We start from the raw sequence: 21,340 nt of genomic DNA, 5'->3' as shown, positions 1-21,340 counted from the left end.
AAATAAAGCTTTATTTTCGCAGCACAGGCCTAAGTTACGATACATAACTACGCAGTCTTGTTCGAGACGCCTGCTTGACAGAGTTTGCACGGCTAATGCAGATTCCGGTCAACGTGTTCTTAAATTCCAGGACATTTCTCAAATTTTCAACGTCAACATTAACAAACGTTATATCACTGTAATTGCTTTCTCAAGAGCTATCGAATGCAGTTATAAAAAGTATATGATTCCATTTAAAAAACGTATGTACTTCAATATCTCAGTTGAGACATAGCTGGTCTCAATATATATATGGTCCAGTTCGCTGTTTCTGCGCATATATCTCTGGAACAACATTAGATAACTGAGAAACGACTTTCACAGGTATGAATGTAGGGCTGCGGCTCATGAAGGTAAATACTATGAGACATTCTAAACCGAAAGCAAAAACTTAAGTTTTTTAAGTGGACACTGTGGTGTCACCGCCAGACACCACACTTGCTAGGTGGTAGCCTTTAAATCGGCCGCGGTCCGGCAGTATACGTCGGACCCGCGTGTCGCCACTATCAGTGATTGCAGACAGAGCGCCGCCACACGGCAGGTTTAGAGAGACTTCCTAGCACTCGCCCCAGCTGTACAGCCGACTTTGCTAGCGATGGTTCACTGACTTCTACGCTCTCAATTGCCGAGACGATGGTTAGCATTGCCTTCAGCTACGTTATTTGCTACGACCTAGCAAGGCGCCAGTATCCGTACTATTGATATTGTGAATCATGTACCATAAAGAGCGACGTTCGTCATTAATGGATTAAAGTTAAGTATTCCACCAGCTACGTCCGTTTTTCTCACTTCTAATTCCCTTGTCATGTTCCAGACCTCACGCCAGCCTGCGTGAGCTAAAACGCGTGCATATCGGCCTCCTTTAACCATACGGTTGGCTCTCCTGCCAACCACAACAGACACCTCGTATTATTTCTTACGAAATCAGTAACATGAAAAACCAGAAAAACAATGGCGTTGGTTGCAACGCAATACATCAATTACGGCCGGCCGCTGTGGCCGAGCGGTTCTAGGCACTTCAGTCCGGAACCACGCTGTTGCTCCGGCCGCAGGTTCGAATCCTGCCTCGGGCATGGATGTGTGTGATGTCCTTAGGTTAGTTAGGTTTAAGTAGTTCTAAGTCTAGGGGACTGATGATCTCAGATGTTAAGTCCCATAAAGCTTCGAGCTATTTGAACCATTAATTACCTGCCAAGAAATTGCAAAATGAAGTTGACGCTTGGAATACACGAAAGGTGGTGCCACTGCACATCCTGATATGGAAGTGTGAATCGCACGTTACTTGTAATCGAGATATGATTAACGTACTACGATGTAACAACCGCTATAATTATTGCTGTTTACACTGTTATTACGTATACTGGGGTGAATACAGATGTACAGAAAGATAGAATGTAAAATAAGGAAAGGGTTTGCTCATTAATGCTTTATTAAGCTTTACTACAATACTAGAATGGCGTAACGGTAACAAACAACCCATTTCGTCAGCCAAGATAAACATTAGTAGTAGGACAAAGTAGTCGTCATCACAAGTACCATTATCAAAGATGGCGACGATGACATCATACAATATGGAGGCTGTGACGTCATCTGATGACGTCGTCCAAGATGTCGGATTTTAGCGAGAAGGTAAGTCAATTGGGATGCCTCCACTAACCGAACCCCTCCCCCACTCTCCCTTCTCTCCCCCAGAGAATAGTGGGAAGTTCAAATTCCATCAGAACAATCCAACACACTTCCACGAACCTAAGAAAATAACGCAAAGATAGGGCACTTGGGCTACCCCCACTAACCTAAGTCATCCGACCGCCGCCTCTTCCTAGGGATTGCCAGGAAAAGGACTCGGCCTGTGCTGGATGTATGTCTTCATTTTGCATGCAGTCTTTATTTAAACTATTTGATCCAGTACAGCCATCCAGTGTATTCACCATGAGGTCTGGAGTCCAACTGACATAGTACACAATACCACTACCAGATGGCACTGTCGTCTGTTCTGTGACATAATCCAAGATGGCAGATTGGCATGGGGGGAAATGGCAGGAAACAGTGTGGCCGCGAGGGGGCCCAGCGTCCAAGTAATCTAGTACACAGTACTGCCACCAGAGGGCACTGTCGTGTTCCATGACGTAATCCAAGATGAGGGGGGGGGGGGGAGGAGGACAAAAGTGTGGTCATACAATGAAGGCTTTCACGACCAGATGTTTCAGCTGCCAAGAATTCTTCCGGGTTGTATGGCCATGGTCCAAAGCTATGTTGGACATCTTCAGAGGTGTTCCTGGTTGTGCTCAGTCTTGCCAACTGACAGGTCGGACATCAAAGAATGGCCTAAATATCGTGGACAGTGGTCTGTCAAGGATAAAATATAAAAATCGAACCTAGTATGTCAAAGATAAAAACTTCTCATCGATTCTGTAATTCCTCAGTCCATATATCACTAAGTTTCATAGCTTCTTCTTTTCTGTTAAAATAATCCACATGTATATAATAATCCATATTTCGATAGCTTCTCTGTATAGCAGGGGATAATAGTTCGTCATAGTAAATAAAACTTTAGTTTCCGAAAATTTCACTATGTGATAACCTGACTGAACAGCAGTCAGCCATGGTGGAACAAACTCTTCAGTTCTGTAATCACACAGTGAAATTTTCGTAAACTTAACTTTTATGTACTATGACGAACTATTATCCACAACTATACAGAGAAGCTGTCAAAATATATAAACTGGGGATACTTTTAATAGAATCGAAGAATCTATGAAAGTAAGTGATATATGGACTGTGGCGCTACAGAATCGATGAGAAGTTTTTATCTACGACGTACTATGATTGATAGTTATATTTTATCTTTGACAAGATTTATCTCTGCTATAATGTTCTATCCAGAACACATCCACTTTCCATGGTATTTAGGCTATTCTTCGACATCCAACCCGTCAGTCGGCAAGACTCAACACAAGCAGGAGCAACTCCGAAGATGTCCAACTCAGCTTTCAATGAAACATCAGGGATAGAAAAGTTCCATAGACCACGGCCAAGGAACCCAGTAGAATTCTTGGCAGCTGAAACAGTATGGTCGCCATGGGGTCAGGAGACCAACTGACCTAGTATACAGTACTGCCACCAGAGGGCACTGTTGTCTGTTCCATGACGTAACCCAAGACGGCTGCCTGGAGGGGAAAATGACTCAGCCTGTGCTGGCCTGCTGGAGAGAAGAAGGAGTGTACTTTATTTATTTTGGAACAATTTATTTAGAGATGGATTTTAGAGAGTATATTTATCACACTGATACAAAACACACACTCTCACTTGCTTGGGATCACGCCACACAGCCCTAGACCTGTAAACTACTTGTAAATTACTGAAAAACCCCATGCAGACACACAAACAACTCCTAAATTACGGAAATAATTTCAGTACACAGCACACTGACATGCAAACTTTACGTAAATAATCCAATACACTGATGTGCAGACACAAAATCAACTCGTAAACTGTCAAACAACAGATAGCTCAGCCTACAGACCTGCTCGCAAAATAATGCAAGAGACATGCAAACAATGTGTGCAGGCACCGTTCGGCCCCCCCTCCCCCCCGTCCACTGGACTGCACAGGAGGCTACTGCATATGCTCCCAGGAGGCGGGAAGCATCGGCACCTCCCAAGCCACGCACAGGCGCCTGGTTAGGGTCCCTCAAGCATGAGGCTTTGACATCCCTTTAGTACTTGACACCTGAGAAATTCCTCTCGAAATACGTGACGGGGGGCAAAATCAGAACAAATACACAAACAGAATTCGAAACACAGTCTTACACAAGAGAAAAAAATATCCAGAATTTTCGGTATCCTGCAGCTACAGGTCTGCAGATGTCCTAACGCCACAGTGGCGGATGAGTGACGTCATCCCTGCCAGAGATGGTTGGTATGCTTCGACTTGTCTTTGAACACTTGCTTTCTCATAACTTTCCATAAATACCTTGCCTCCATCTTGTTTGAATCAGTTTGTAGATGCTCCTACATCATGGCACACAGCATGTCTTGTGAAAGAATAGAGCATTCTAATTGTATTTTGTACAGATCACCATATCACACTGACAATTAAACCCTGCAAAGCGCCTACAGATCGTCCAATATGGAAAGACTGTTATTCAATTACACTGCTCTCCCTCTGAGGACAGGAGTTTGAATATTAGAGGGCAAAACAGATCTCCAACCCAGCAATATCTCACCACGTACCATGTCAATGTAGTAAACATACAATTCGAATTCTGCACCATACAAAATCAGCCCTTTTACATCATTTGTACATATACCGTGAAGACAGACAGCACAGTATACACTCCTCACAGCACTAGATATTTCCCTGCGAGGTCGGCTGTCATCTAACCCAGACAGGTGACAGAGCGCCCTCAGCGGACCGAAGTCACTCTCAGAACAGTTCTACAAATTCTGGTTCGTTCCCCCTAGGCACAAACGCGTTACTGTTTTGGGTCAGACGTGCTTGCTTTCTCTACACCCATCTCCAGGCTCTGGGATTACAAGAACACATGTATTTTTGCATGGTTTGTCATAATATTATACCATTTTTGCGGTACCTCTCGATATCAAGCACACAGCAGTATGCTACCAATCACTTGTGCAACATAATTCCGAAATGTGGACTGGAAATTTTAGCTCAGTGGGGCATGCTGTAAACCACTGACTAACTAGAAACTTGTCACGTCTGTGAAGACATTTACGCGGAAACTCGAAAAAATAGGGAAAACTGATATTTCCAATTGCAAATAATGATGTTGGTGATGTAGCATATTCCAAATTATCCCTATAATTTATACGGTCAACTAAGGTGTTTCTCATGTCTAGAGAACTGGCAAACTTGTCTTCCACATGCTAGATGCACACATCACAATCAATCTTCTCACAACTAAATACAGGCGCGAAATGTGCAGAAGCAGTCAAAATGGTTCAGATGGCTCTGAGTCCTATGGGACTTAACATCTGAGGTCATAAGTCCCCTAGACTTAGAACTACTTAAACCTAACTAACCCAAGGACATCACACACATCCATGTCCGAGGCAGGATTTGAACCTGCGACCGTAGCAGCAGTGCGGTTGCGGACTAAAGAGCCTAGAACAGCTCGGCCACAATGGCCGGCTGCAGAAACAGTCAACTGTACAATTGCCATGGGAGGGAATAATGGTCCAGTGCAAACGCACCTCCATATTCCATCTTCTCAAACTTCCACATGATCACAAAAGCTATACAACACATACTAAGTATTAGTTCGCTATTCGGTCGTCTAGAGGACAGCATGGTTATGTCATCTCCATTTGGACAGCTCCTACTGTTAACGGGAAATGTGAGTCATCCCTGCACAGGTCATCGGCGCTACACGCCAAGCACACACAGGTAGATCATCATCCTAAGAAATCGGTCACATATATATTTCATCCCTGTGCTTACAACTAAATGTTATGATCACGGCTTCAGATGAATGACATTTGACAATGAGCGAAGTAGTATGAGTGCTACCACTGCGTCTTAGAAAGAGAGGTTTAACCGTCTTACAAACCGCCAGATGTTAAAAAAAAAACCGATCCCAACAACAACTGTATGTTACTGTCACAAGTGGTCTTGGTTCTACATGTGCACACTCGTATCCATGTTAAAAGCTGTATCGGCTTTATAAATCCATGTATGGCATTACCTATGAATCACGTGGTTTTTTCAGACAAAAAAACCAAGACTGTGATCGCTGGAGTGTATATTATCACACCAGCAGTCTGGTTACACGTAGCCCAATGTAAGTGAGAACTGAGTAGGAGTAAGAGGAAAACTATATCTACCACCTTCTGCAACCAGTGTAGAAACAGGCAAAGCTGAGTTACTGTGACAGAACTGTGTTTTGAATTCGACAGAAATGAAGCCTGCTCCTGCAGCAAGAGGTAGTACAAAGGACAGTACATGAATTGGTGGAAGGACGTGGATTCTGTTACTGCATTGAGCTGCTTCTCCAAACTACAAGCAGGTACTATAGATCCACGTCCCTCAGGGCCCATTCACGTCTATCACCCCAACGTTCTATCATCGTTATTTTATTCCATCCACCAGAGAAAAAATATGAACTAGAAAAGCTCCACTAACTTCATCCGATAGAGGACTCGATAAGATTTTCACCGCATCTCTCTCCTCCCATATATCGAAAACAAATACCGCATGCATGCTGGCATCGAACGCATGTGACAATCCTATTAAATGTACAGGTATTGATGCACTGCACAGACCAGTTTAAAGTTTCATCACCTGTACTGTAGGAGGATGACCGTATCCCGTAGACCACGCTGTAAGTCGCAAGAGACGCTCCCTGTGACCCTGCATCATTGTTTGAAACATAGTTTTTTTTCTGCTGTAAAACGCTTTGCACACTGCCATACATTTTGTTTTTCCGCCACAACTTCGAGGTCTGTGTCAGGTTCTAAACTGACATTACGATATTCTGATCCATTGCCTCTTGCAGAAAGCTACATGTCGCATGGTGTAAATCATCTTGTTACTCCAGCTACCATACCATGCCACACACACACTGGATGATTTTAAATGAAAGACAGTTACTACATCAGGAAACTGGAAGAGTTTGACTGTATTGTGGAGAGTTTCCAAACTGCTGTGCAAAAGTGATTGACGACCTCTAGATTTAAACTCATCTGTCACAGTAACAAAATAGCTGATGGCTGCACATTCCATTTCGACTGATTCCTCTCATATTGCAGTCATGTATGCGATCACTGTTTCAGTGCTATCCATCCCAAGAAGGTGTTGTCCCTCCACCAAAACTCTATCTCCAACTCAAACAAGCGATCAGTCAATCATTATGTGATAACCAACAGCGTACCAGTGGATGGATGGGATGGGATGGAAAAGATACCCATGATGTACTGAAATAATAAGCATTACAGATGATTGTGTGAACAATTTTACCAATTTCACAGTAATTTCAACAGCGGCCAATGATGTGACAGCATGTTTCCCAATTTCGGTATCATAGCTAAACCACAGCCTCCCCACTTTGCAAGTAACATTGCAAATGTGGATAGATGACTGTGCAGTATGTCCATGTATTGTTAATTCTCGAACACATCTAACATCAAAGTATATCAGACAGCACACTACGTATCTCTAACACTTTGAGCATAGTGCTTAATATACAATCTACCTCTTTGCTGATGGGAGTCACAGAGCATTCTCACAGTCTTAGGGTAAAATTAGAGGCTGAAAGATCCCCTTAACACTGTCATTGACCACCCCACCCTGCAGCACTGTTACTGATTTAATCTGCAATCGACAAGAAGTAGACTGTTACATTCCACATCTCGTGAATGAATTGAGCTTGCCAAGTCCTCGCCCATCCAAGTGCACAGGATTTTTCGAGATTCGCCCATGTCGAAGAGGTTAGCACTCCTTATCGATGTATAATAACAGATTTGGAAGTGTTGTTATTTAATAGCAGACAGTTAAGAAGAACAAGAAACGGGTGATTTTTGTGCATGATGGAGCTCCAGTCAGTTGGAGTTCGAAGTATTTTTAGGTAAATCAACCAATCTCTTAATTTTAAAGTATTATTCCAGAGTCTAAGATCAGTAACTGGAAGGTATTGGTAAGAGAGAACATAAATACACGCACTCTTAAGGCTACAACGTGCTGCACTTAAAACGGGCTATAATATTATACCGATTGCATTTCTGACCTATCAGTCATATGGAATGTAGTGCTGTTAATATTCCAATGTAAGAAATATATTTCAAGCGCGTGACATACATCCGTCTTCCCAGTTTCTCTACTATAAACTACGTTATCGAACCATAAAACGAGAAAGCTACTTCCTTAAAACATTGGCTCTGTGTGATATGAGGAGAATATAGCTTTCCAGAGATGTATAGCATCCACTGTTCACACCAGATCGCGCTTCAGAAATTGTACTATACCTGCATCAGCCCTATAAAAATAATGTTTAGTAACGGGGAATACATCTTGCAAAGAAACAGACAAACACATAGCAGCAGCGTCCTACATGTGAAAATTACAAGTCATTCCACCACTAACTCTGTAAACAGCACATCTGTCATGCAAATGTATACACGAGGATTGTAGTGTCCCATAAGCACCTATCGCTAACTTAGTTATGAAGCTGAAGTCTTGATTTTACGCCCAAGATGCCACAGGGGGATGGAGTACATCGCATAAATCATAGTTCGTTTTGAGGAATGTGTCACGTTTCATCACGCATGATATGGAAGTCCTCTGATGACCGACAGGTTTACCGTTAACGATCACAAGTAGACAGTGCTTTAAATCACGTACAGAACATGTGGCTGTATATGAGTCGAACGCAGGCTATGTCACGTGACTGATGCATCCTGACAGAACAGTGGAAATATTGACCTACAGCAGGCCAGTCAATGCATCATCTATGGAGAAACTTCACAGTTTGAGATGACATGTAATGATTACAAAATAGAGTCAATTTTGCAAAGAACTTGGCAGTATAATCCTACTTATCAGTACGGCGTTGCACTTCTCCTGGTTTTGATGTGTAAACTGATTTAGTTGAAAATAATATCATAAAGTTTCTGTATTCTTTCTTGAGGCAATCTGGCCCATAACTTTTGTAGATGGACATTGATATCCTGGATATTGGAACGGGGTTGGAGTTGACGTCCAAGATCATCCGACACATATTCTGTCGGGGACAAATTTGGGGAATGTTCTAGACACCACTGTACCTCAACATCGCACAGACAGTCCGTAAAGAGAATTACCATGTATGGACGAGCATTGTTATATTGACAAATGGCTCCACCATACTGTCGGATGAGAGGTAACACATAAGGACGTAGGATGTCCATGACATACCATCGTACCGATCTCTCTCGTTACAGACCATGACCGAAGTCATACCCAATGGCTCCCCACACCACGCTGCCAGCAGTAACTGCAAAACACTGGAAGAATAAGGCCCCTCACAGGTCACCTCTATACTCCGCGAAGATGGTCATGAGGTTAGCACAAAACCGCCATTCATCACTGAACACAATGTGGCACCATTCATCATCAATCCATGCTTCCTAGTCATGGCACCTCTCCAGAAGCAGCCATCTGGGTTGCAATCTTGACGGCAGCCTATAAATGGGACAATAATTCCCTAGTAGGACGCGATCGTCATCCCTTCACATCATCTTTCAAAAAACTACCAAATCAGTCCTGTGATAATATCCAATAGTTCCCCACATCTTGATTTCTGGAGATGGAGGTTGGCTTTTTGGTGCACAGTAGGGCGATCCTCCCTTGTGGTGGTCACACATGATGGACCGGAACGTTAATGACGAGTAATTTTGCCCTCACATTGCCATGCAGTCCATTGCCATGCAGAGCCACATTGGGTCACTGTCACATCCGAAGACCCCACAAATCTGGGTATCGCACAATTCGACCAACCACCCAAAGAGAGACTTATAATGAGGCCCCTTTCATATCCCATCAGGTGATGATAACGCTGTTTCACATTAGAAGGCGGCATCTCCGTGTTCTCCATATTGATCACTCAATATCTAATGCTGTTCAGGCCCATTATATGAAACCATATCAGGCCTGGTAACAACACAAAACTTTAACAAATATTTACGCACTTTGTTTGCCGTTCTACATGTTACAAAGAACCGCAGCTCTAATCATTTACATACCCATCGACGATGTTTACATGCAGGAAGCTACACTGACATCCAGCCATGTCTTCTGGGTGGTTCACTTTGTTCGTAAGGCAGTATATATCAAAAGGAAAATTAATGTTAGCGTGCTGGCAGTTCTGGTTTATAGCAGCGAGACACGGACAACCGAGGATTGAACAGCGGACAGTGGAGAGATATCTCTTGAGATTTGTCAAGAGTAAAGGAAAACTAATTTATCAGGGAACAAACAGGAATGAAAGCCATAATTGTGACAGTAATGAAACGCATGTAGTTGGGAAGGTCATGTAACTTAGAACATTTATGGTAGACGTACCGAGAAGTTTTTTCGTAGTGCTGGAATTCAACAGAGTGGCGAATACTCAATATAAGGCGGGTAGATAACATCAATGAACATGCTGGAGCAAACTGGCTGCATGTACGTGATGACCATGACTCATGGAGAAGTCTGTAGGAGACGTTTTGTCCAACAGTGAATGTAGAAAGGCTAAGGAGGATGTTGATGACAGCGAATCTCAGAATAACCTATGAATAGCGTATTCGAGATTAACAGACAACACTAACGTTTGGCTGTGAGGCTTACGTAGCCAAAAGCCAAATAAGAAAAGAGCTTCCTGTATGCAAATGACTTGGCCCTGGGAACTCAGAGCATAAACTTTGAGACTGTGGAATGAAACCTCAGTATTTGCCCTTGAAGCGCTTTCAGACTACTATGAGGAAAGTTATCTCCAGCCAGATCCAGCGAAAAGCAAAGTTTGCGTCTTTAATTTGAAGAACAAAGAAGTCTACCGAAAGCTGCGTGTGATTTGGGAAGAAAAACAGTTGGAACAGTGTAATGCTACAGTTTACCATGGAATTACCTTGGACCGCTCTCTAAGCTTCAAGACACATAACATCAACATGAAGGAAAAGGTTTTATCACACACCTTTTTGCTTCGTAAGGTAACTAAGTCTGGATGGGTGTCAAGTCTCATAAAGTAAGAGTAACTGTCCCAGCACTCCGCTCTGCTGTATGGGTAAATGATGATGGCATCCTCTTGGGTAAAATATTCTGGAGGCAAAATAGTCCCCTATTTAGATCTCTGGGCAGGAATTACTCAGGAGGATGTCGTCATCAGGAGAAACAAAACTGGTATTCTATGGATATGAGCATGGAATGTTAGCTCCCGTAATCGGGCAGGTAGGTTAGAAAATTTGAAAAGGGAAATGGATAGATTGAAGTTAGACATAATAGGCATTAGTGAAGTTCGGTGGCAGGAGGAACAGTATTTCTGGTCAGGTGAATACAAGATTATAAATACTAAGTCAAATAGGGGTACTACAGGAGTGGGTTTAATAATGATAAGAAAATAGGAAAGCGGATAAGCTACTATGAACAGCAACAGTTAATGCCTTATCATAGACAAGAAGACCACACCCACCACAGCAGTACAAGCTTACATGCCAACTAGCTCACAGATGATGAAGAGATTGAAGAAATATACGATGAGATAAAAGAAATTATTCAGATCGTTAAAGGAGACGAAACTTTAACTGCTTGGGGACTAGAATACGATATTAGGAAAAGAAATCATCATCAGCATCATCATCATTTAAGACTGATTATGCCTTTCCGCGTTCAGTCTGGAGCATAGTCCCCCTTATAAAATTCCTCCATGATCCCCTTTTCAGTGCTAACATTGCTGCGTCTTCTGAGTTTAAGCCTATTACTTCTAAATCATTCTTAACCGAATCCAGGTACCTTCTCCTTGGTCTACCCCGACTCCTCCTACCCTCTACTGCTGAACCCATGAGTCTCTTGGGTAACTTTGCTTCTCCCATGCGTGTAACATGACCCCACCATCTAAGCCTGTTCGCCCTGACTACTACATCTATAGAGTTCATTCCCAGTTTTTCTTTGATTTCTTCATTGTGGACACATTCCTGCCATTGTTCCCATCTACTAGTACCTGCAATCATTCTAGCTACTTTCATATCCGTAACCTCAACCTTGTTGATAAGGTAACCTGATTCCACCCAGCTTTCGCTCCCATACAACAAAGTTGGTCGAAATATTGAACGGTGCACAGATAACTTAGTCTTGGTACTGACTTCCTTCTTGCAGAAGAGAGTAGATCGTAGCTGAGCGTTCACTGCATTAGCTTTGCTACACCTCGCTCCCAGTTCTTTCACTACGTTGCTATCCTGTAAGAATATGCATCCTAAGTACTTGAAACCGTCCACCTGTTCTAACTTTGTTCCTCCTATTTGGCACTCAATACGTTTGTATCTCTTTCCCACTGACATTACTTTCGTTTTGGAGATGCTAATCTTCATACCATAGTCCTTACATTTATGATCTAGCTCTGTAATATTATTTTGCAAACTGTCAATCGAATCTGCCATCACAACTAAGTCATCCGCATATGGGAGACTGCTTATTTTGTGTTCAAATATCTTAATCTCACCCAGCCAGCACCGAGCGAGGTGGCGCAGTGGTTAGCACACTGGACTCGCATTCGGGAGGACGACGGTTCAATCCCGTCTCCGGCCATCCTGATTTAGGTTTTCCATGATTTCCCTAAATCGTTTCAGGCAAATGCCGGGATGGTCCCTTTGAAAGGGCACGGCCGATTTCCTTCCCAATCCTTCCCTAACCCGAGATTGCGCTCCGTCTCTAATGACCTCGTTGTCGACGGGACGTTAAACACTAACCACCACCACCACCCAGCCAGTCTATTGTTTTCAACATATGATCCATAAATAATATGAACAACAGTGGAGACAGGTTGCATCCTTGCCTTACACCTGAAACTACTCTGAACCATGAACTCAATTTACCATCAACTCTAAGTGCTGCCTGACTTTCTATGTAAAGGCCTTTAATTGCTTGCAAGAGTTTGCCTCCTATTCCATAATCTCGTAGAACAGACAATAACTTCCTCCTAGGAACCCGGTCATATGCCTTTTCTAGATATATAAAGCATAGATACAATTCACTGTTCCACTCGTAACACTTCTCCATTATTTGCCGTAAGCTAAAGATCTGGTCCTCACAACCTCTAAGAGGCCTAAACCCACACTGATTTTCATCCAATTTGTCATCAACTAATACTAGCACTTTCCTTTCAATAATACCTGAGAAGATTTTACCCACAACAGTTATTAAAGAGATACCTCTGTAGTTGTTATAATCTTTTCTCTTTCCATGTTTAAAGATTGGTGTGATTACTGCTTCCGTCCAGTCTGATGGAACCTGTCCCGACTCCCACGCCATTTCAATTATCCTGTGTAGCCATTTAAGACCTGATATTCCACTGTATTTGATGAGTTCCGAGTTAATTTCATCCACCCCAGCCGCTTTATTGCACTGCAATTTATTGACCATTTTCTCCACTTCCTCAAATATGATCCTATTTCCATCATCATTCCTATCCCATTGTACATCGAAATCTGAAACATTACTGATCGTATTTTCACCTACATTGAGCAACTCTTCAAAATATTCCCTCCATCTGCCCAAGGCACCGACAGGATTCACCAGCACTTTTCCTGACCTGTACAAAATACTTGTCATTTCCTTCTTACCTCCCTTTCGAAGACTGCTAATTACACTCCAGAATGGTTTTCCAGCAGCTTGACCCAAATTCTCCAACCTGTTTCCAAAGTCTTCCCAAGATTTCTTCTTGGATGCTGTAATTATTTGTTTGGTTTTGTTTCTTTCTTCAACATAACTTTCTCCGTCTACCTGAGTTCCAGTATGTAGCCATTTTTGATACGCCCTCTTTTCCTTTTACAGGCTGCTTTGACTGTGTCATTCCACCAAGCTGTTTGCTTCATCCTACCTTTACACACTACTGTTCCAAGACATTCTTTAGCCACTTCTAGTACTGTGCCCCTGTACCTTGTCCATTCCTTTTCCAATGACTGTAACTGACTACATTCAACTAACTGGTACCTTTCTGAGAGCACTGTTATGTACTTGTGCCTGATTTCCTTATCTTGAAGTTTCTCCACTTTTATCCTTCTGCATATGGACCTGACCTCCTGCACTTTCGGCCTGACGATACCAATTTCACTGCAGATTAAATAGTGATCAGTGTCATCAAAGAATCCCCTGAATACACGCGTGTCCCTCACAGCCTTCCTGAATTCCTGATCTGTTATTATACAGTGAATGACAGATGTGGTTCCCCTGTCTTCCCAAGTATACCGGTGAATGTTCTTATGTTTAAAAAAGGAGTTTGTGATTACTAAGCCTCAAATTTGTTAACATAGAGTATAGATTTAAGTGTCAGGAAGTCATTTCTGAAAGTATTTGTATGGAGTGTAGCCATGTATGGAAGTGAAACATGGACGATAAATAATTTGGACAAGAAGAGAATAGAAGCTTTCGAAATGTGGTGCTACAGAAGAATGCTGAAGATTAGATGGGTAGATCACATAACTAATGAGGAAGTATTGAATAGGATTGGGGAGAAAAGAAGTTTGTGGCACAACTTGACCAGAAGAAGGGATCGGTTGGTAGGACATGTTCTGAGGCATCAAGGGATCACCAATTTAGTATTGGAGGGCAGCGTAGAGGGTAAAAATCGTAGAGGGAGACCAAGAGATGACTACACTAAGCAGATTCAGAAGGATGTGAGTTGCAGTGGGTACTGGGAGATGAAGAAGCTTGCACAGGATAGAGTAGCATGGAGAGCTGCATCAAACCAGTCTCAAGACTGAAGACCACAACAACAAGAAGCCCATACTGGCACAGAAATCCAAGAGTTGTTTCCCGTTCCTGTTGGCCTCCATATCCTCTCCAAATTTACCCATAACCTTTTCATACCCTTCCGTTCGATTGCCAATCCTGGCATTAAAATCACCCATGAGCAGAACACTGTCCTTGTCCTTTACTACATCACTGAGTGCGTCTGAATTTTACCCCTAACGGTTGAGGGACTAACCGGTGGATTTGGTAGTCTTTGCCGTCTGAGCACAAAGGTGACCACTACTCATAATATGTCCGAGATGCTCAGCCTTAATCCAAAGTAACTGCGGAAAAGAAAGAGGAGGAAAAATAGTGGGTGACTATGGACTGAGGAAAAGGAATGAAGGGGGAATCCGCCTGGTAGAATTTTGTACAGAGCATAATTTAATCATGGTCAACACTTGATTTATTTATCATAAAAGAAATTGGCATACGTGGAATAGGCCTGGAGACACCGGAAGGTTTCAGATTGATTATATAATGGTTAGACCGAGATTTAGGAGACAGTTTTTAAATTTTAAGACATTTCCAGGGGCAGACGTTGACTCTGACAACAGTTTATTGGTTATGAACCGTAGATGAAAACTTAAGAAATTGGAAAAAGCTAGGAAATTAAGGTGACGGGACCCGGTTCGATGAAAACTGAAGAAATTGGAAAAAGGTAGGAAATTAAGGTGGTGGGACCCGGATAAGTTGAAAGAACCAGAGGTTGTTGAGAGTTTCAGAGGGAGCATTAGGCACCAGTTGATTAGAACAGGGAAAATGAATACAATAGAAGACGAATGACATGAAATTTTGAAGCAGCAGATCATCAGATGAGTAAAAGGACAAGACATAGTAGATATCCTTGGATAACACGGGAGATATTGAATTTAACCGATGAAAGGAGAAAATTTTAAAATTCAGCAAACGAAGCAGGCGAAAGGGAACACAAATGTTAATAAAAACGAGGCTGACAAGAAGTGCAAATGGCGAAGCAGAAATGGCTAGAGGACAAATGTAAGGATTTAGAGGCATATTTCACTAAGGGAAAGACAGATACCGCCTACAGGAAAATTGAAGAGGCCTTTGGCGAAAAGAGAAGACGGTAAACCAGTCTTAACTAGAGAACGGAAAAATGAAAGGTGGACGGGGTATATAGAGTGTTTATACAAAGGAGATGAAATCGAAAACAATATTATAGAAACAGAAGTGGACGTAGATGAAAATGAGACGGGAGATATGATACTGCGAGTAGTAGTTCACAGAGCTCTGAAAGATCTAGGTCGAAGCAAGACTCTTGTGGCAGACTATCGTCGTCGGAACTTGGGAGACCCAGCCATGTCAAAACTGTTCCATCTTATGTGCAAGATTTATGAGACAGGCGAAAGATCTTCAGACATCAAGATGATTGTTGTAATTCCAATTCGAAAGAAAGCAGTTGCTGAGAGGTACACTATGTGATCAAAAGTATCCGGACACCACAAAAAACATACGTTTCTCGTATTAGGTGCATTGTGCTGCCACCTGCTGCCAGGTACTTCATACCTGCCACCTCAGTAGTCATTAGACATTGTGACAGAGCAGAATGGGATGCTCCGCGGAACTCGCGGACTTCGAACGTGGTCAGGGGATTGGGTGTCATTTGTGTCACACGTCTGCACACGATATCTCCACACTCCTAAACATCCCTCGGTCCACTGTTTCCGATGTAATAGTGAAGTGGACACATGAAGGGACACGTACAACACAAAAGCGTACAGGCCGACCTTGTCTGTTGACTGACAGAGACTGCCGACAGTTGAAGAGGTTCGAAATGTGTAATAGGCAGACATCTATCCAGACCATCACACAGGAATTCCAAACTGCATCATCAGGATCCAATGCAAGTACTATGAAAATTAGACGGGAGATGAGAAAACTTGGATTTCATGGTCGATTGGCTTCTCATAAGCCACACATCACGCCGGCAAATGCCAAACGACGCCTCGCTTGAAAAACGTTGTGTGGAGTGACGGATCCCGGTACACAATGTGGCGATCCGATGGCAGGGTGTGGGTATGGTGAACGCCCGATGAACGTCATCAGCCAGAGTGTGTAGCGCCAACAGTAAAATTCGGAGGCGGTGGTGTTATGGTGTGGTCGTGTTTTTCCACCCCTTGTTTTGCGTGGCACTATCACAGCACAGGCATACATTGATGTTTTAAGCACCTTCTTGCTTCCCACTGTTGAAGAGCAATTCGGGGATGGTGACTGCGTCTTTAAACACCATCGAGTACCTGTCCATAGTGCACGGCCTGTGGCGGAATGCTTACATGACAGTAACATCCCTGTAATGGACTGGCCTGCACAGAGTCCTGACCTAAATCCTATAGAACACCTTTGGGATGTTTTGGAACGCCGACTTCGTGCCAGGCTTCACCGACCGCCATCGATACCTCTCCTCAGTGCAGTACTCCATAAAGAATGGATTGCCATTCGCCAAGAAACCTTCCAGCACCTAACTGAACATACGCCTGTGAGAGTGGAAGTTGTCATCAAGGCTAAGGGTGGGCCGACACCATACTGAATTAAAGCATTACCGATGGAGGGCGCCACGAACTTGTAAGTCATTTTCAGCCAGGTGGCCGGACACTTTTGATCACATAGTGTATGAGAGTTACAGAACTATCAGTTTAATAAGTCGTGGTTGCCAAATGCTAACACGAATTTTTTTAAAAAAGAATGGAAAAACTTGTAGGAGTCGACCTCGGAGATCAGTTTGGATTCCGGAGAAATGTAGGACCACTCGAGGCAATACTGACCCTAGGACTTATCTTAGAAGACAGGCTAAGGAAAGGCAAACCTACATTTTAGCATTTGTACACTTAGAGAAGATTTTGACAATGTTGGCTGGAGTTCTTACTCTCTCTGAAATTCTGAAGATAGCAGGGAAAATACAGGGAGAGAAAGGCTATTTACAATTTGTACAGAAACCAGGTGATAGTTATAAAAGTCTACGGGCATCAAAGGGAGGTAGTGGTTGAAAAGGGAGTGAGACAGGTTTGTAGCCTATCCCTGGTGTTAGTCAATACGTACATTGAAACAAAAGAAAAATCTAAAATAGGAATTAAAGTTCAGAGAGACGAACTTTGAAGTTTGCCGGATGATATTATAATTCTGTCAGAGAAGAAGGATTTGGAAGAGGTGTTGAATGGAATGGAAAGGAGGATATAAGGTGAATATCAACAAAAGCAAAACAAAGATAATGGAATGTAGTCGAATTAAATTAGATGATGCTAAGGGAATCAGATAAGGAGATGAGAAACGTTAAGCCGTAGATGAGATTTCTATTTGGGCATCAAAACAACTGATATTGGCCGAAGTAGAGAGAAGATGAAACGTAGACTGGCAATGATAAGAAAAGCATTTCTGAAGAAGAGAAATTTTTAAATTCGAATGTAGATTTAAATGTTAGGAAGTATTTTCTGAAGATATAGGTCTGGAGCGTGGGCTTGTATGGAAGTGAAACAAGAATGATAAACAGTTTAGATAAAAACAGAATAGAAGCTTTCGAAATGTGGTGCTACAGAAGAATACTGAAGATTAGACGGTGTCGATCACACAACTAATGTGGAAGTACTGAACAGAATTGAGGAGACAAGATACTTGTGGAACACCTTGACCAAAAGAAGGGATCGGTTGACAGGACGGTTCCTCGGATATGATGGGATCACCAGTTTAGTATTGGAGGGAAGTGTGGAGGGCAAAAATCGTACAGGGAGATCAAGAGATGAATACAGTAAGCATTTTGAGAAGGATGAAGGCGGCAGTAGTTATTCGGAGGCGAAGAGATTTGTATAGGATAATTTAGCAAGGAGAACTGCATCGAATCAGTCTTCGGAATGAAGACCACAACAACAACAGCTTGTCAGGTAAATAATTTGTCCATGTATATTTCAGTTTCTCTGTACTCAATATCTGTTTTTATCTGGTACTTCTGACACGAGCAAAGGAAGAAGTATGGGTGGTGGTCGTGAGTCCGCGTTCAGTGAAGTGAGGTGCTCCTATTGCTATTGGCATGTCTAGTAAGACACTGTAGAGGGGCATGGGATTTATTCCACGATGTTGATAAATAATCTGGCGATTGGTAACTTAATCCTATCATGTATTTTCTGCTTGCTTGCCAAACACTAAACGTGAAAATTTCTTCTCTCGTCAGGAGTCGAACCGCTTGCCTTCGAATCGAGTGCTTTAACGACCCAGGCTATAGAGGCAGAAAAAACTGAGAGCCATCGTGCTTTGAAAAACACTAAGTCAGAAAGGAGAGAAGAGATTTGTGGTGTTCATGTTTCATCTAGAAAAAGGAACATTAGTGTTCAGCGTCCCGTCGACCACTAGATAATTAGAGAGGGAGCGTAAGATTGGATTGAGGAAGGAAATTGGTTGTTTCCTTTTGAAGGAATAATTACGAGTTTTCCCATCAGCGATTTGCAGAAATCCCGAAAAACCTAAATGGCTGGACGAAGATTTGGATCCTCTTCTTCCAGGATACAAGTCTAATGTCTTAAACTTGGCGCCACTTCACTCAGGGTTTCATGTAAATCGGAGGAGGGGGGGGGGGGGGGCTTTGTGACACGGAGTTTGCCCTGAAGGCAAAACGAAAGTATCGTATTCAGTACGTTCAGGTACTTCCGCTGGCAAAACAATTTGAATACTAGTAAGTCGGTGAGAGGAATAAGGTATTTTTAAATTCAAAACTTAAATAGTTAAAAAAACAATATACGTATATATTTAATAACTGAATCATCTTACGTTTTATAACTTGTGGAAAGTGCTAACGATCTTATAGAGCTTCTTCATGCCATAAGACAGAAATAGTAATCATGAGCCCTCTTTTCCTATTAGGTATGTTTTACGAAGAGTTTATTATCTGTATGGGACCAGCCAATGCCTGACATGACAAGATATATAGTTTGTTTTCAAAACTGTGTAACAAATGGTGAACAGTTATAGTGTGAAGCCTTATGTTTCGGCAAGATTATGGAAGAAGTACATTGTAGAAGGAACTTAGAGAGGAGCTCCACACGTAAACAACAGACATATCACGACAATTACAATCATTGTATGTCAACAATAAACTTCTTTATGACAGAAAGTGCGGCGTACGACAAAAAAATATATTTTCTTAAAGATGGGGGTTTAAAATAATTGATAAACCGTAAAACGAATTACATACAGATCGTTTAGGTATTTATTAACACAAAGATAAGAAGGACTAAATAGTAAGCACGGTAAATTATCGTAAGGATAAAACAGATCTGGGTTGAAGATTATAGCATAAGTAATTACTAACATAGTTAAACACCGGCTTTGGATTTACCCTTGAATCTTTTATATGCTTTTTTATATCTTCTGTTTAGTGTTGATTGTTGCTATAGGCAGTTCTGAAAATTCTTGGGATACTAATGATGGAGGAGGTGCAGTTAATTCAGACACTGTACCCGTAGTCGCGAGTTACCGAGTTCAAATTCCCATCTGGCAATCGCCAATTAGATTTACATTACGCGCTTAGATGATTTTTCGACTAGTCTGATATTCTTCCCCACCCATTTCCAACTGCTACCGTTCTCAGTCTCTTATGACCACGTTGTTCTTGGAACTCCAGACGTACTCCCTTTGGCGAGAACTGTGACCTGCTTTATTTTGAATCATAGCTTCTGCAATATACGTTTTTGCGATAAAACGACTTTTTGCTTGACTGCGCATATTTTGTCAAGGGAGACCATTAGATCTGAACAGAAAGCACTTTCACCTATTATCATGAATGTTTTTTTAAAAAAAGGTAGTTTTCTATGCTGTAGTATTCTTCGGTTCACTATTATTTCTCTCTCTCTCTCTCACACACACACACACACACACAGGCGAGCGCGCGGTATAGGAAACTGAGCGGGGAAAAGAGATTTGATCATTACCTATGACGGTAGGCTCTAAATCCAACATGATGGCTCTCGGACTGTGCCTCCCGGCTTCATTTTCAGAGAAGAACGAATTGTGGCAGTTATTTGAATTAGACTGACTGTCTATATTCTTCATGGTGCCATTAGGTGTCACACCGTGTTCTAGGCAGTAGAGTTCCCAACACATATCTCCCATCTGCACTCCTGCTTGACCAATGTGTATTGAAATGCATTCCCTCTGAAAGTAAATTGAACTCATGTATTATAGAATCGCCAAGTAGCAGTCACAAATTGATTTCACAATAGTTGTTTCAATAAACTTACCATATTGACTATTTTGGTGACAAGAGGTGAAGAACAAAAAAGAATTTTTATGTACTTGAATTGAGAAAATCGTTACGAAAAATTTTGTTGGTGTGGGGAATATGAGTTGAGCAATATTTTCACTCTTTCAATTTTTTCGTTTACATTGCTTTTTCCTTGAAACCAGAGATATGACGCTAGACGCTACTCTATGGTTCTCAGGTTACGTGCCTTGACCATTTTCTTTGGTGCAAGATATTTTTCGATTATTTTTGTACATTCACATCTTTGAATATAGTATCAAAATTCTTGTTTCTTTCTTAACTCTCTTTCAACGTTCCACTGCTGTTGATTTATTCTGAAAATGGTCATAAGATAATGTTGTTAGTGTAGCATATCTTCTCATTTGACAGAAACGAATACGAAGAGAACTACTATTAAGAATGAGGTAACCACATATTGTGCGTTATACAGGTTGTTCGGAAATTCCCGTTACAAATTTCTAGCACTTGTAGAAGGGAGTGAGCACAGAATATTTTGAATATTACCGTTTCCGTTCTACTACGGTTTCAATTCAGAGCTGTAACTCATCCACTTCTGCTTGAGGA

At 42.1% G+C, this 21,340-nt stretch overlaps 1 protein-coding gene across 2 annotated transcripts in view; it reads right to left on the bottom strand.

The window, feature by feature from the left end:
• The window catches only part of LOC126268038 (tubulin alpha-1 chain-like), a 180,979-nt gene extending 160,004 nt beyond the window's left edge, over nucleotides 1-20,975 (bottom strand). The window contains exons 1-2 of one of the 2 annotated variants that reach the window (XM_049973463.1): nucleotides 20,754-20,975; nucleotides 20,445-20,667 (exon numbers count right to left, since the gene is read on the bottom strand). In XM_049973463.1, coding sequence (XP_049829420.1) covers nucleotides 20,445-20,667; nucleotides 20,754-20,756 — 226 coding nt within the window. In that variant the 5' untranslated portion in view covers nucleotides 20,757-20,975. Of the gene's footprint in view, nucleotides 1-20,444; nucleotides 20,689-20,753 lie in introns of those variants that run through there. The other variant, XM_049973462.1, reaches the window with a different exon arrangement.
• Between the last annotated feature and the right edge of the window lie 365 nt (nucleotides 20,976-21,340).

Source organism: Schistocerca gregaria, chromosome 4 (assembly GCF_023897955.1).
Source record: "Schistocerca gregaria isolate iqSchGreg1 chromosome 4, iqSchGreg1.2, whole genome shotgun sequence".
Lineage (NCBI taxonomy): Eukaryota > Metazoa > Arthropoda > Insecta > Orthoptera > Acrididae > Schistocerca > Schistocerca gregaria.
The sequence above is the reverse complement of the archived record's forward strand: the minus strand, read 5'-3'. Positions and strand labels throughout refer to the sequence as shown.